The sequence below is a fragment of the Cryptomeria japonica genome, chromosome 4, assembly GCF_030272615.1.
Source record: "Cryptomeria japonica chromosome 4, Sugi_1.0, whole genome shotgun sequence".
NCBI classification, from domain to species: Eukaryota; Viridiplantae; Streptophyta; class Pinopsida; order Cupressales; family Cupressaceae; genus Cryptomeria; species Cryptomeria japonica.
In genome coordinates, this window is record NC_081408.1 from 8,610,890 (window position 1) to 8,623,092 (window position 12,203).

At 35.1% G+C, this 12,203-nt stretch overlaps 1 protein-coding gene across 1 annotated transcript; it reads right to left on the bottom strand.

Annotated features, from left to right (window-relative positions):
• Positions 1-6,362: 6,362 nt before the first annotated feature.
• LOC131874815 (nuclear pore complex protein NUP62-like) lies at positions 6,363-8,228 on the bottom strand. Its single transcript, XM_059218731.1, has 2 exons — positions 7,454-8,228; positions 6,363-7,006 (listed from the first exon to the last, which is right to left on the bottom strand). Exons 1-2 carry the CDS (start codon positions 8,226-8,228, stop codon positions 6,363-6,365), a joined length of 1,419 nt encoding a protein of 472 aa, XP_059074714.1.
• Between the last annotated feature and the right edge of the window lie 3,975 nt (positions 8,229-12,203).

Below are 12,203 nucleotides of genomic sequence, written 5' to 3' on the forward strand. Positions count from 1 at the left end.
TGTTCTAAGTCCAAGAAAAATATGGAGAATTCTTCCATTTGTGGAAAATTTAGGCATACCAATGCATAATGTTTTATGAATTTTGCATTGGAGAAGCTACGAGAGAGCACAATCTTTCCATTCCTAAGTGTTCTTCAATGGGAAAAGGGTAAGCTCCATGGATGACTCTATGGTTATGTGTAACCAAATTCCTTTCATGTTGTAGACAACTTCTTTGTGCCCCATGGATGACTCTATGGCGATGTGCTTGGCTGTTTTCAGACTGGTGTTTTAGCTCCTTACTTGGAGGGGGTGCTGAGGTAGTGGTTTCTTCTTATAGGCATGGTGGAATTGTGAGGTGGGTCTATGTTGGAAGGACTTTGTGATTTCAATTATCTGTGTTTTTTTGTGGTATGTGCTCGTGTTATCATTTGAAGGTGTCTTGCCAGGGATTCGATGGGATTTATGGTTGATGACGACAAAGAGAATGGGAAAGGTTAGGGGAGAGTATATGTTTTTCCCTCTTCTTGATCTTGTAGTTATCCAATTTTGGGTCCCCTACTCTAGTTGTGAAGAGAGAGTTAAGGTAGCTAGATTCCCCTACTCGAGTAGCAAATAATGAGTTGAGGTTTCCTCTGCTAGGATAGGATGGGTTCTTGTGGCTATTTCTTTGGACTTTGTTGGTGATTTTTGCATGCCTCCCTCCTTATTTTTGTAGGGCATGGGGGTAAGGTTTGGAACCAAGGTGCAACCTTTGTTGCATGGTTCTTCTTAGGGTTTTTGGTTTCTCCTTTGCCCTCAACTTATCTCCTATCCTAGGAGAGGGGTTGTTGTTTCTTGGCATGCTATTCTCCTTCGTGGCAATGGTGGTCATAATGGAACCTTGGCTGAAGGCCCTAAAGGTAAGGGTGCATTGTTTACTTCTTGTGACTGTTTGCCTCTTTCTCTAGTTGATCTAGCAGACGAGATGGGGTTATTGTTTCATTTCTTATGTTCCTTGGTGTTTATTTGAAGACTTATTGTAGGTTTGTCTTCTTGGGTCCAACAATTTTCTTTCTTTTAGTATCTTTTGGCTTGACCTCTGTCTATAACATGGGTTTTCTCTAGTTTGTCTTATTGTGGTGGCCCTTCCATCTTTGGACGTGCAGATGGATGGTATTAGAGACAACCCCCATGTTTTGTGTTCAACTTTTAATGGTTTTTTAATGTTTTCTTGTATGTTTGGATGCTGACAGTTTTAAAGGGCCGAGTATAGATTGTGGTTATTTTTGGTTAAGGTCTTAGCTAGCTTTTAGCTTCTTGCATTGTTTCTCATAATTTAAGGGAGCCAGGAATATCCTTGTTGTTCAGGTAAGGGTGTTTGTTAAACCTTCTTCATTTTCTTTAAAGACCTATAGTTTGAGGTTGTAATATTGATGGTGTGGCCAACCTAATTTGTATTGGCTATCTCTTAATTTTTTGGCTGGATTTATTTGATTGTCATTGCACTAGTATTTGGCTAGAGTTTGTTAGTTCAATCATGTATGGGCTTTTGATTTTCAACTTTTGTACTCTTTGGTAGCGTATTATTGTGGATTCCAGATCTTGGTAAAATCTAGGGGTTTGAGGTCCCTTCAAAACTGGTTGTAAGGGGTTTCCGGTCCCCTCAAAACGTATTTTTTCCTTAATAAAAAAACACAATGATAAAAAACCAATCTTTACGATGATAAATTATACATAAAATGTACCCCCCTCGCAACCCCCTATGCAAATTTATCAATGAAAATATTTTATTACTTAAAGGTTGAGACAACATTTTCCTAAAAAATCCCCCACTTGTCAAACACCTTGCAACAAAAGTAGGTGGGGTATTGACATCATGTTTTAATTGTTAGGGGTCGAGGAGCCCATAGACTCTGAACACCATCTAAACTTCTTTGTACTGAAAACCTTAGAGAATCTAAAATATTCATCAAATTATGTACCTTAACTAGCTTTACCCTACCATCCTCAAGGACATATATAAAAATTTGATATTGAACATCAATGTGCTTGGTCTTGTAGAATGAAATGTTTGGTTCTTAAATAGGTATATTTCACCATGACTATCACAATAACCTATCATTGCACCTTTTATTCCAATATATGAATAAAGTCTCTTAAGTTCCAAATGGTTTCTTTACAAGCATGAGTATCTACTTATATTATGCTTCAACAGTCTATAAAGAAACAACCTATCACTTAATCATATAACTAATTGTACCATGAGATAAAGTAAATACATAAAGAGTGCAAAATCTTCTGCTATCAACATCACCTACTTATTTTAAATCCACAAAACCATTAAGATTATAAAAATATCATCTCTTATCAAATTATAATGATAAAATGAAAGAATACTCTGAAGCACCCTTCAAATATACAAATAATGTTATAACTACATCCCAATAAACTCTAGTAGGATTAGACATATATCTAAAAATAAATCCAACTAGTTAGATAATTTCTAGTGTACAAACTATAGCATATATCAAACTTCCAACTACTATTTGGTAAGAAACTCAACTTCTATCTTCCATCTCTAATGTGGATTGAGGAGAATATAAAATAGATAATTTTACTCCAACTGTAAAGGGAACACATAATGATGTACAATCTTGTCTGTTAAACCTCTTTAAAATTGAATCCACATAATTAGTCTAGCCTAGCTAGAGCTTTTTATTCAATGGTTAAAATTATATGAACAATGATTGAAGGTTAAGCTAAAAGAAAAAGATATTGGAAAAAAAAGTGGTGGGAATTAATTAGTCTAAATCAGTTAATTAATTATTGTAGTCACATAAATCTGTCCACTTAATTAAATGAATACTTAGTATTTATTTGATTATTTAACCATCAATTAATAATTAATTAAATTAATATTTAATTAATTCATCTTAACCCTATTCTCCTATTAATTAAGTAAATTATTCAATTTATTTGATTTAATTCACTTAACCAAATTCAGACCATTAATTAAATAAATAAATCATATTTATTTAATTAAATCTTCTCTCACATTTAAATAAATTAATATTTATTTAAAACCCCCAAAATCCCACCTCTCACATTTAAATAAATAAATCATTTATTTAAATCACCTTTATCCTCCACCCACTTGCATTTTCCTACAAAAGCAAGTTGCACAACTATTTTAAATAAATTATTTATTTAAAATCCTATTTATCCTCACCCACTTGAAACCTTTAATGGTTTCCCTTAAAGTCTTCAAACTTGATGGCTTTAAAGTCTTCAAACTTAATGGCTTCCCTTAAAGTCTTCAAGCATTTTAATGCTTTATCTTCATTTTTCTCATTTAAATAAATTAATATTTATTTGAATATTTATCCAAATGCAAATTACACCATTTAATTGAAATAAATGATTTTATTTTAATTGAAAATACCAAAATTCCTCCCACTTGCATTTTCCTACAAAATCCACTTGCATGCCTAAACCCCTTCTAGAATTTTCTAATCACTTCTAAATAACCTAACCCCTTCTCTAAACTTTGTCACATTCCTAAGCAAAAGGGAAGTCACTTCTCAAACCCTCAAAGTCTTTGATAACCATTAAAGGCTTTCAACCTTCAACCACTAAATGGCTGAAAGTCTTTGATAACCATTGAAGGCTTTCAACCTTCAACCACTTAATCCCCAAAGTCTCCAATAACCATTAATGGTTACCTCAAACCCTCCCACATGGTTAAAACATTTGTTTTGACTCAACCTCTACCCAACCCAAAGGTCTCATTAGGCCATTAATGCTTTGACCATGATTATCTCTTAAACATTTGCACAAAGGTTTATCCTTGGATTAACTCTTAATCCAGTGGGTAATCTTAATTTGGACTTGACCCTTAGCCTCTAGATAACCATGAGGTCTTCTCAGGCCTTTAATGCCTCCAACCTCTTCTCTCAACCCAATCCTATGTTGACACTTGTCACCATTTTATTGGTGCCAATTGTGCACATGGATCCCCAACTTTCAAACTTGGCCCTTGATTAAACCATTCAATCTTAACCCTTCATTTCCCCATTTCTTCTATAAATAGAACCCTTCTCCTCAAGCAAAAAAGAAGCATTTAGAGTATTGTTGTTATACTGGCATTAGCATAGAGCTTTTTCATAGCATCACTATCTACTCTTGCATAGTATTTGCTTATCATATTCAACCATCTTGAATCTCCATATGGCATCCATGGCTAGTGCTAAAAGCTGAGAGCTACACTCATTTGTGACTTGGAGAGGAGAGGAACAAGGGAGGAGCAATTATGAGCATCTTGATTAGCTATTTTATTCTATGTTTATATGCTTTCTATTTCATGCTTAATATCTCTCTTGATATGCCTGTTTAGGATAATCTTTTGTTGCTAACACTAACGTTTGTTTCTTGTGCTCTTGTGTGTGTTGCCATCAAACAGATTTTCTAATCCTTTTTGCAGAGCATCAATTATGAATTAATAAATTGAGATTTAGTTGACTAATTTTTAGGATATGGCTAGACTTTTTAAAATAAATATAAATTCAATTAAAGGATAAAAGTGAAGGTTATATTAATTAAATAAATAATTAATATTTAATTAATTAATAGATAAGAAAAACAAAATAATGAGATTTCTCAACTCTGCATCAAAATAATAAGAAAAACAAAATAATGAGATTTAGGTGTCTACATCAATGCCCTATAATGAAATTTCTCAACTCTCCAACCTCGAAGACAAAATTTGATATTTTGGATACTTTAGAGCTCATTCAAATGACCACACTCTCTCTTATGCTTAAAAACAAAACAAAATGCTCATGGAATAAATATTATCAACTTAGCATTGCATTATGCCATATTCATGGCAACTCAACTAGTTGTAAACCAAATTGTGTGTTTCTATCAGGCTAAGGTAATTTTTCTAATTTTGGTGACCTTAGTTTTTCTCTTCTAAATTATTTTTTTATCTTATACTATTAATTTTCTTCATTAAAAATAAAAATGTTCATGCTAAAACAATGGTTAGTGTAAGCACTGACCATCATTGACACTTTCATTTCTTATACCATTAATGACAAATCCCCTTCTTTGAACTTGACTTCTTGGAATGTGGTTGTTGCAAGAAAATGATACAATATTATTATTATCTTGGCAAAGGTGGCATTCTTAATTACACTAAAAAATTTCATATTCATAGATGCACATATACAATAATATTTCTCAATACATTCTTCTTTCTTATGTCTTGTACTATCACAAATAAAATGACCTTAAATATTGTTGCTCGACAAAGGCAAAAGCTATTATTTTTCTACAACTGGCATATAATAGTGCTTGTGAACTATTCAATGGAAAAATGCATATGAAAAATCCTCTATATAAAATATCATTGGCAAAAAAGAAGTAAGTCTCCCATGACTTTTTCAAGAAATATCACCAATGTAAACATAGCAATATTATATATTCTCCTATTTAAGAACTTCGACCTCTTTATTGACCTTGGCCTGTATAATAGGATTTCTTCTCCTGGTTTACACCTTTATCATTATAATGATTGACTATTGGAAAAGTAAGGGGGAGAAATTCTACTCAAATTTGGTACTGATAAGTTCATATGCAATATTTGAATGGAAAATATTCCTTTATTTTCAAATATAGTAATAACTCTTCTTTCAAGAATTTTTAAGTGAAGAAGTTTATTGATATGATCCATACCCAACATCAATTCTCTACTCTTTATAATCCAATTGACAAGTTGATAGTTCACTCGAAATAAATGAATTATTTTATGTAAACTTGTTGATAACAAAAGTTAAAATTGGCATCCATATCATCTTACCCTATAGACCTACTATACTTGCAGTTTTTTTGCATGTGCACATCTCATTTGATATATCATCTTAAAGTTATTATGCCTCTAAAGATGAAAATTTATTCTCTTAAATTCTTTCTTTACCTACTCATTCATGAAAATATGCAAAATGAGTGTCACCACCAAGAACTCAAGATGTCTAATGAGATTGTGTGAATGTTTTTCTACACATGAGTCTTCCACATGCAACTTGTATGACCTTATAATCAACATGTTTTCCATTACTCTTTCTATTGTAAAATAAAACTAATGCAATGCACATTCAAAAGACAGTTTCTAAGGGAAACTTATGTCACATTCACTTCTATCTATGGATAGGAAACAACATTGAAGGAACCTCCTAATACTTAATAGAAAATGTCCTTGCAATAATTAATTATCCGTATATGCATACGATATATACTCAATCTCTAACGATTATGACAAAATATGAGGACAGAATCAATATTCTCTTACGGCTATGACATAATATGAGATCAAAATTTATAAGTGGTATACGATTTGGAGGCTACAATAAAACGAAGCCTTCTCGGTGCCCCTCTGCTTGCGTTAATGCCTCTGTCAAGCTAGCATTCTCCATTGTCAATGCATCCATCCTCTGCGATACTTGTATATCTTCTACTCTCATCTGATGAAGTGTCTCCAGCTCTCCTCGCACACGATCTTGCTCTTCTTTGAGTGCATCTACCTTAGCACATAGTTGTTGCACACGATCTTGCTCTACTTTGAGGGCATCTATCTTGGCACACAATTGTTGCACATGATCTTGCTCCACTGTAAGTGCATCTATCTTAGTACATAGTTGTTGCACCTCTGTCTGATGAAGTTTCTCGAGCTCTCCTCGCACACGATCCTGCTCCACTTTAAGTGCATCTATCTTAGCATATAGTTGTTGCACCTCTATCCGCATTTGTCTCTCCCTCTCGCGAGCCTCATCATGTTGGATCTGCAGACTATCCCAATCTGCTTGAGCTTGGTGTCTCTCACTTAGGGCCCAATCTCTCCCAACCTCTGCCCTTGCTACTCTCTCATAAAGTTGATCCCTCTCTCCCATAGTAGCATATTTCTGTTTCATACGTTGTCTCAACATAAGATTAAAACTGTCAAATTGGCCCGCTATTTCCATTGGCCTATCCCACTCTCCAAAGTTAGCTGCGACACCGAAACACCAAACAATGTTAGTTCCATATATCTCAAGTCACATCAAACCGTAATTCATTTCTAAATGCATACTCATCTATATCTATAAAAACTCTGTGCGCAGAGAAAACATATTTGATTTATGTTAATCATGCATTTGCTACACTCAAAGTTGATTTGCTACACTCAAAGTTGACTTGACATTTTCTAATCTTAATATATTGCTCAATGTGTTTATCAGATGAATTTACCATCCATTACATTTAGAAGTCTTCAGATATGTGATCTAATCCTGGTCGAGATATTAAAAGCAAAATAAAACATTTCAAGGCAGCCTATAATCTCTGCCAACATTCCGAAACCTAAGAAACCTTCAAGGTTCACCATAACCTAACCAAATATTTATCAAACAGTAAATGACAAATCATAATGCAGTAACTATACGAAAGAGAGACTTACGAATTAGAGAAGGTCTAGGAGTTGTTACAGATGCGTCTGAAGACAATAAGTGAAAACGGGGATATGCTGCGGAATTGGTAGTGGAAGTTGGTCGTGATGAAAATGGCACGGTTACAGCAGCAGAATTAGTGGTATGTGCTAGGGCAGTTGCACCGGTGGTCGAAGAAGACGAAGCATCGCTGCAAAACACACGTGACAGTTGAGATGCAGAGGACGATTGAGTCGTTGAAGAAGTTGCCGGAGTAACAAAATTCGAAGTAGAATTTCCAGCCGGAGTGTTGAAAAGCGTGGGTGGAGTAAATGCTATGCCCGGAGTGTTGAAAGACGCATCCGCATCCAGTACAGAAGATTGCGCGGGGATTGCAAAGAAAGGCGTAGGTGGACAAACCATAGGAGCGCCGAAGAGAGGCGTAGGTGGACGAACCGTAGGAGTGCCGAAGAGAGCCGTAGGCCGGTAAGCTGCACTGCTGCCGAGGAAAGGCGCGGGACCGGGGAAGAAAGAAATAGGCCCATAAGTCGCAGTGCCAGGGAAGGATGGTGCAGGCGCGCAAGCCGCAGTGGTGCCAAAGAAATTAGGCCTAGGCACGTAACCCGAGGTGCTGTTCAATGGAGTCCCAGGCGCGTAAGCCGCAGCAACGCCGGAGAGAGGCGTAGGTGCATCAGCCGCAGTGACACCGAAGAGAGGTGTTGGTGGCGAAGAAGCCGAAGATCCAAACATGAAAGGAATTGATGAACTCCCGGGTGATAGAGAGTATTCAAATCCTCTGGTCGCCATGGCCAAAGCACGAGTAATGCCGACAAAAGATTAAAATTGAAAACTGAAGCCTTTAGACCTTAGGGTTTTGTAAAACAAAAAATATGTTGTTCCTGTACGCCTGTGAGTTGATTTGGTTTGTTAAAACATTCTGGACTGGTATTTATATGATATCATAGGACACCGGTTGGGTTGGGTTGGGTTGGCCGACCATATAATGATAGAGGACTTATTATTTTTTAATTAAAAAAAAAATCTTAATGATTCCAAGGGGAAACAAATTAACCTCAATTTATTTAATGTAGGGGTGAGTACATATTTGTGGTAATTCTTAATTATTATTATTTTAATTATATTTGTGTCATAAAAATTATAACTTTGATTTCAATAAAAGTTTGGGCAGGAGAGTCTCGACAAGCAAGGGCGGGAGCGACAGAGACAGGGGTTGCTGAAGGAGATGGAGACGAAACATGTGACGAGGAGAAGGTTGGAGCTGCTTCTCCCTGCCAACACATGGGCCCTGTTTGGTGTATTTGGCCTGGGGATCTGTGGAGTTCGGGGTTTTTTGGGTGGACTGTTGCCTGTTCGTCTTGTTCTTAGCCCACGCAGGATGTTTGGGAGGTGTGCAAGGTTTTTCTTGCATGGCCGTTTGGTGGGTTCTTATTTGTGGGTTGTTGCTCGGACTCGACTTGACTTTGGAGTGCAGCCATTGGCATGGCGTGGATGTTTGTGTTGGTAGCAACACTGGTTAGTGGTCTATGGTTATATGCCCTAGGACAATCCTTGGTGATGTGGGTAGCTTTGGGCTTCTTATTTTTGTGCCCCACCTTTTGGGTTCGGCGTTTTCTTCCTCTTCCACATTATTGGGCATTTTTTATTTTATTTCTCTAAGGGTTTGGATGAGGGGAAGGAGGAAATTCAGGGATCCCAAGTCTTTTCATGTTTTGCACATGTGCTCGCATGCCTATTTTGAGTTGTTCATTGTGCTATTTCAAAGAGATTTGTTATCTGTACATATTTTTGGCTGTCCTATTGTGGATCTTCCCATGTTTGCCTCATGGATGTTTTCCCTTTCAAATGTTATTTAGTGTCCTCGGTTATTTTCAGTTCTTACTATTGAGGTGGCCATGTCTTCTTTTTAGGTGGAGATGGCTAGTATTGGTGATAACTTTCCTCCTATTGGAGTGGAGCTTGATACTGCAGATGATGTTAGGAGGTGTTGGTGGGAGGCTATTGTTAATTTCCTTGGTGGCTAGCCTGATTCTGAGTATGGTTTTCTAGTTGTTTTCTCTCCTTTAGCTCCTATTGAGGTGGTGTTTTTGGAGAGTCTTTTGATCTTAGTTTTGGTCTTAAGTTTGAGGTTATGGGCACCTTTCCAAAACCCTTAAAGGTGTCTTATTCTCCCCTTGTCTATTGTCTCTTTAGAAGGCTATTGTTTGTGTTGCTGGTTAAGGGAGCCAGTCAAAACCCTTATAGTTTTCCTTGTAGAAGGTTTTTCTAGCCTTGTCAAAACCCTATATCCTAGATCATGATTGAGGGAGCCTGTAAAATCCCTATGGCTAGTTGTGGGAGCCTTATAAAACCCACTTTCATGATTGAGGGAGCTTGGAAAAACCCCATGTCTCTTGTTCTTGCTAGGGACCAACTAGATGCTGAAAGTTTTCAAGGGCAAAATTTGGCCAGTTCTTGTTTTTGGTTAGGTCCAGGCCATTGTTCTGGCCTGGAGAAGCTATTACAGGTTATGAGAGCCTCGGGAAACCATTCTTGTTGGCTAAGGGTGCCTGATATACCCTCGATCTATTATTTTTGAGATACTTTGTTTGCTATTTTAGGTCGTTTGTTCTACTAGCTTGATTTGTAATGGTGCATTCCTAGGTAATGTTTGGCTAGTGTTTGGTGGGTGGTAGGTGTTGTGTTTGTTCTCTTCCATCCTTTGCACCCTTTGTTATAGGATCTAGACACCAGTAAGTCCAGAAGGTATCATATCAATTCTAAAACGTGTGGTTTGCTTCCAAGTAGACCAGTTTATTTATCGTGGGCAACTCTTTGTTATAAAGTGTTTCGAGGGCCCTTCGAAACCTATTTTATCCTAATCAAAAACTTTCATTTCAATTAAATGATATTCAATTATGTAATATTAATTATAATTCTTTTATAAAATAAAATAAATAATTAGTTAAGTTATTTAGTTTCTGTATTGTCCATTTGAATTAAGTATTTCTAACCTTCATCGTATATTTTTTACAACAAAAATCTAAAATCTAAATTGTTATATGCATAAAAATATAATGTCATGTGAAAATATTTATTTTCATCTCATTAGTTAACTACATCTAGAAATTATAAATTTCTTCCCTTAAAAGTTAACACGATAGTCTCTTACAAATTTTATTTTCCTTGACAAGTTTGACTTCCTCTTCTAGTAGAAACTTCATCCTCACACTTATTATCTATTAAATTGATAATTCATTATTATGCTCCTTAATTGAAATGCAAATTATTGGATTTCATTGAACGAAAAAAAAAAGAGATTTTTGGAAATCAACTCAAAAGCTTCTTTCCTTGTAGTTAACTATGTCGACAAATTACAAACTTTTTCTTCTCCTAGAAGATGACTTCATCTTCAAATAAAAAATTTTGTCCTCTTGTTTTGTTATTAATTAAATTAAACAATTCATCATTATCCTCATTCAATTGAAATGATAATTCTCTAATTCCATGGAACCAAAAAATGCCTATCAATATCAAATTTTATGGCAACAAAATCCAAGGATGCAATCTCAAATGGATTATCAATCATTTTGATTGTTGTATAATAGATGTATTCACCATTTTTGTTTTAGAGGCATGACACTCTCTCATTTCAATCATTCCTAGGAACTAATTATCTTATTTTATTTCTGTAGAATATCTTTCTAATGCATTAAGCCCTAAGGCAATGTTGTTGGAGCAAGATATACTATTAATGGCTTACCAATGATTTATTTAAAACATTAATCTTTTTTTTTTCTAATTGATTAAAGTTGGATATTCTCAAATGTTTACATTATCGCTACAAAGAAACTACTTGAGGCTCGTGAGGGATGAGAACCCAACATAAGACAAAAATGAATACGAAAACTAATAGATAAGTACAACCATATCAAAATGCAACTAGACAACAAAAAACCAGACAAAAAGCCACCCAGCAAAGACACAAAGAAATAGACTATTATGTGGGGGTATTATCTTTCCCAATGCAAGTGCTAGTTATAATATAATATAAAAATTATAATGAAAATATAGATTTTTCTTAAAATATATTTTTATTTACATAAAACTAACTACAGTTCAATATTTGTAATAAAAAAAAGCAAGAATGGAGAATTTGCAGAAAGAAATTGGAAATAACAATAATGGCAGAAATGGAGATGCAAAAGAAGATGGAATCAGTGGGGAAGAGGATAAATGTAAGGAAAATTATTATTATGGTCTACAAATGATTGATCTTTCAAAAGAAGTTGCGGTTGATAGAGAATTAATGAAAACCTTTAAAGTTATCTGTAGATTCAATGCACCAAAAAAAGATAGGGAGACAATACATAGATGGATCAAGGATTCATGGAGAATTGAATTGAATTTAAAATTCATTCCAAAAGGATTTTTCATTATAATATTTGCCAACCATGACGAAAGGGAGAAAATTATTTAGGGAGGATTATGGATGATGAAGGAAATTTCATTATATATACAAAATTGGACTCCTAATTTTAATCTGATAATGTCAAGAATCCTTGCGAATCTTAAGTGTGGATTAGACTATATAATTTGATAATGGAATACTGGTTGGAGGAAATTGGAAGAAAACTAGGGACTATAATGGATGTTTATGTATATTTGGCTAATGGAGACTCTTTTATATGTGCTAGAATAGATATTGTAGTGAATAGGAAACTTAGGAAAGAAGTTAGGTTGTGTGCACAGAATAAACATTGGATGTTGCAGGTTTAAATTGAA

Coding starts and splice junctions, on each gene's coding strand:
- LOC131874815 (XM_059218731.1), bottom strand. CDS start 8,228: ATGGCGACCAGAGGATTTGAATACTCTCTATCACCCGGGAGTTCATCA. Junction 7,007..7,453: donor TCCTAGACCTTCTCTAATTC/GTAAGTCTCTCT, acceptor TCGGTGTCGCAG/CTAACTTTGGAGAGTGGGAT.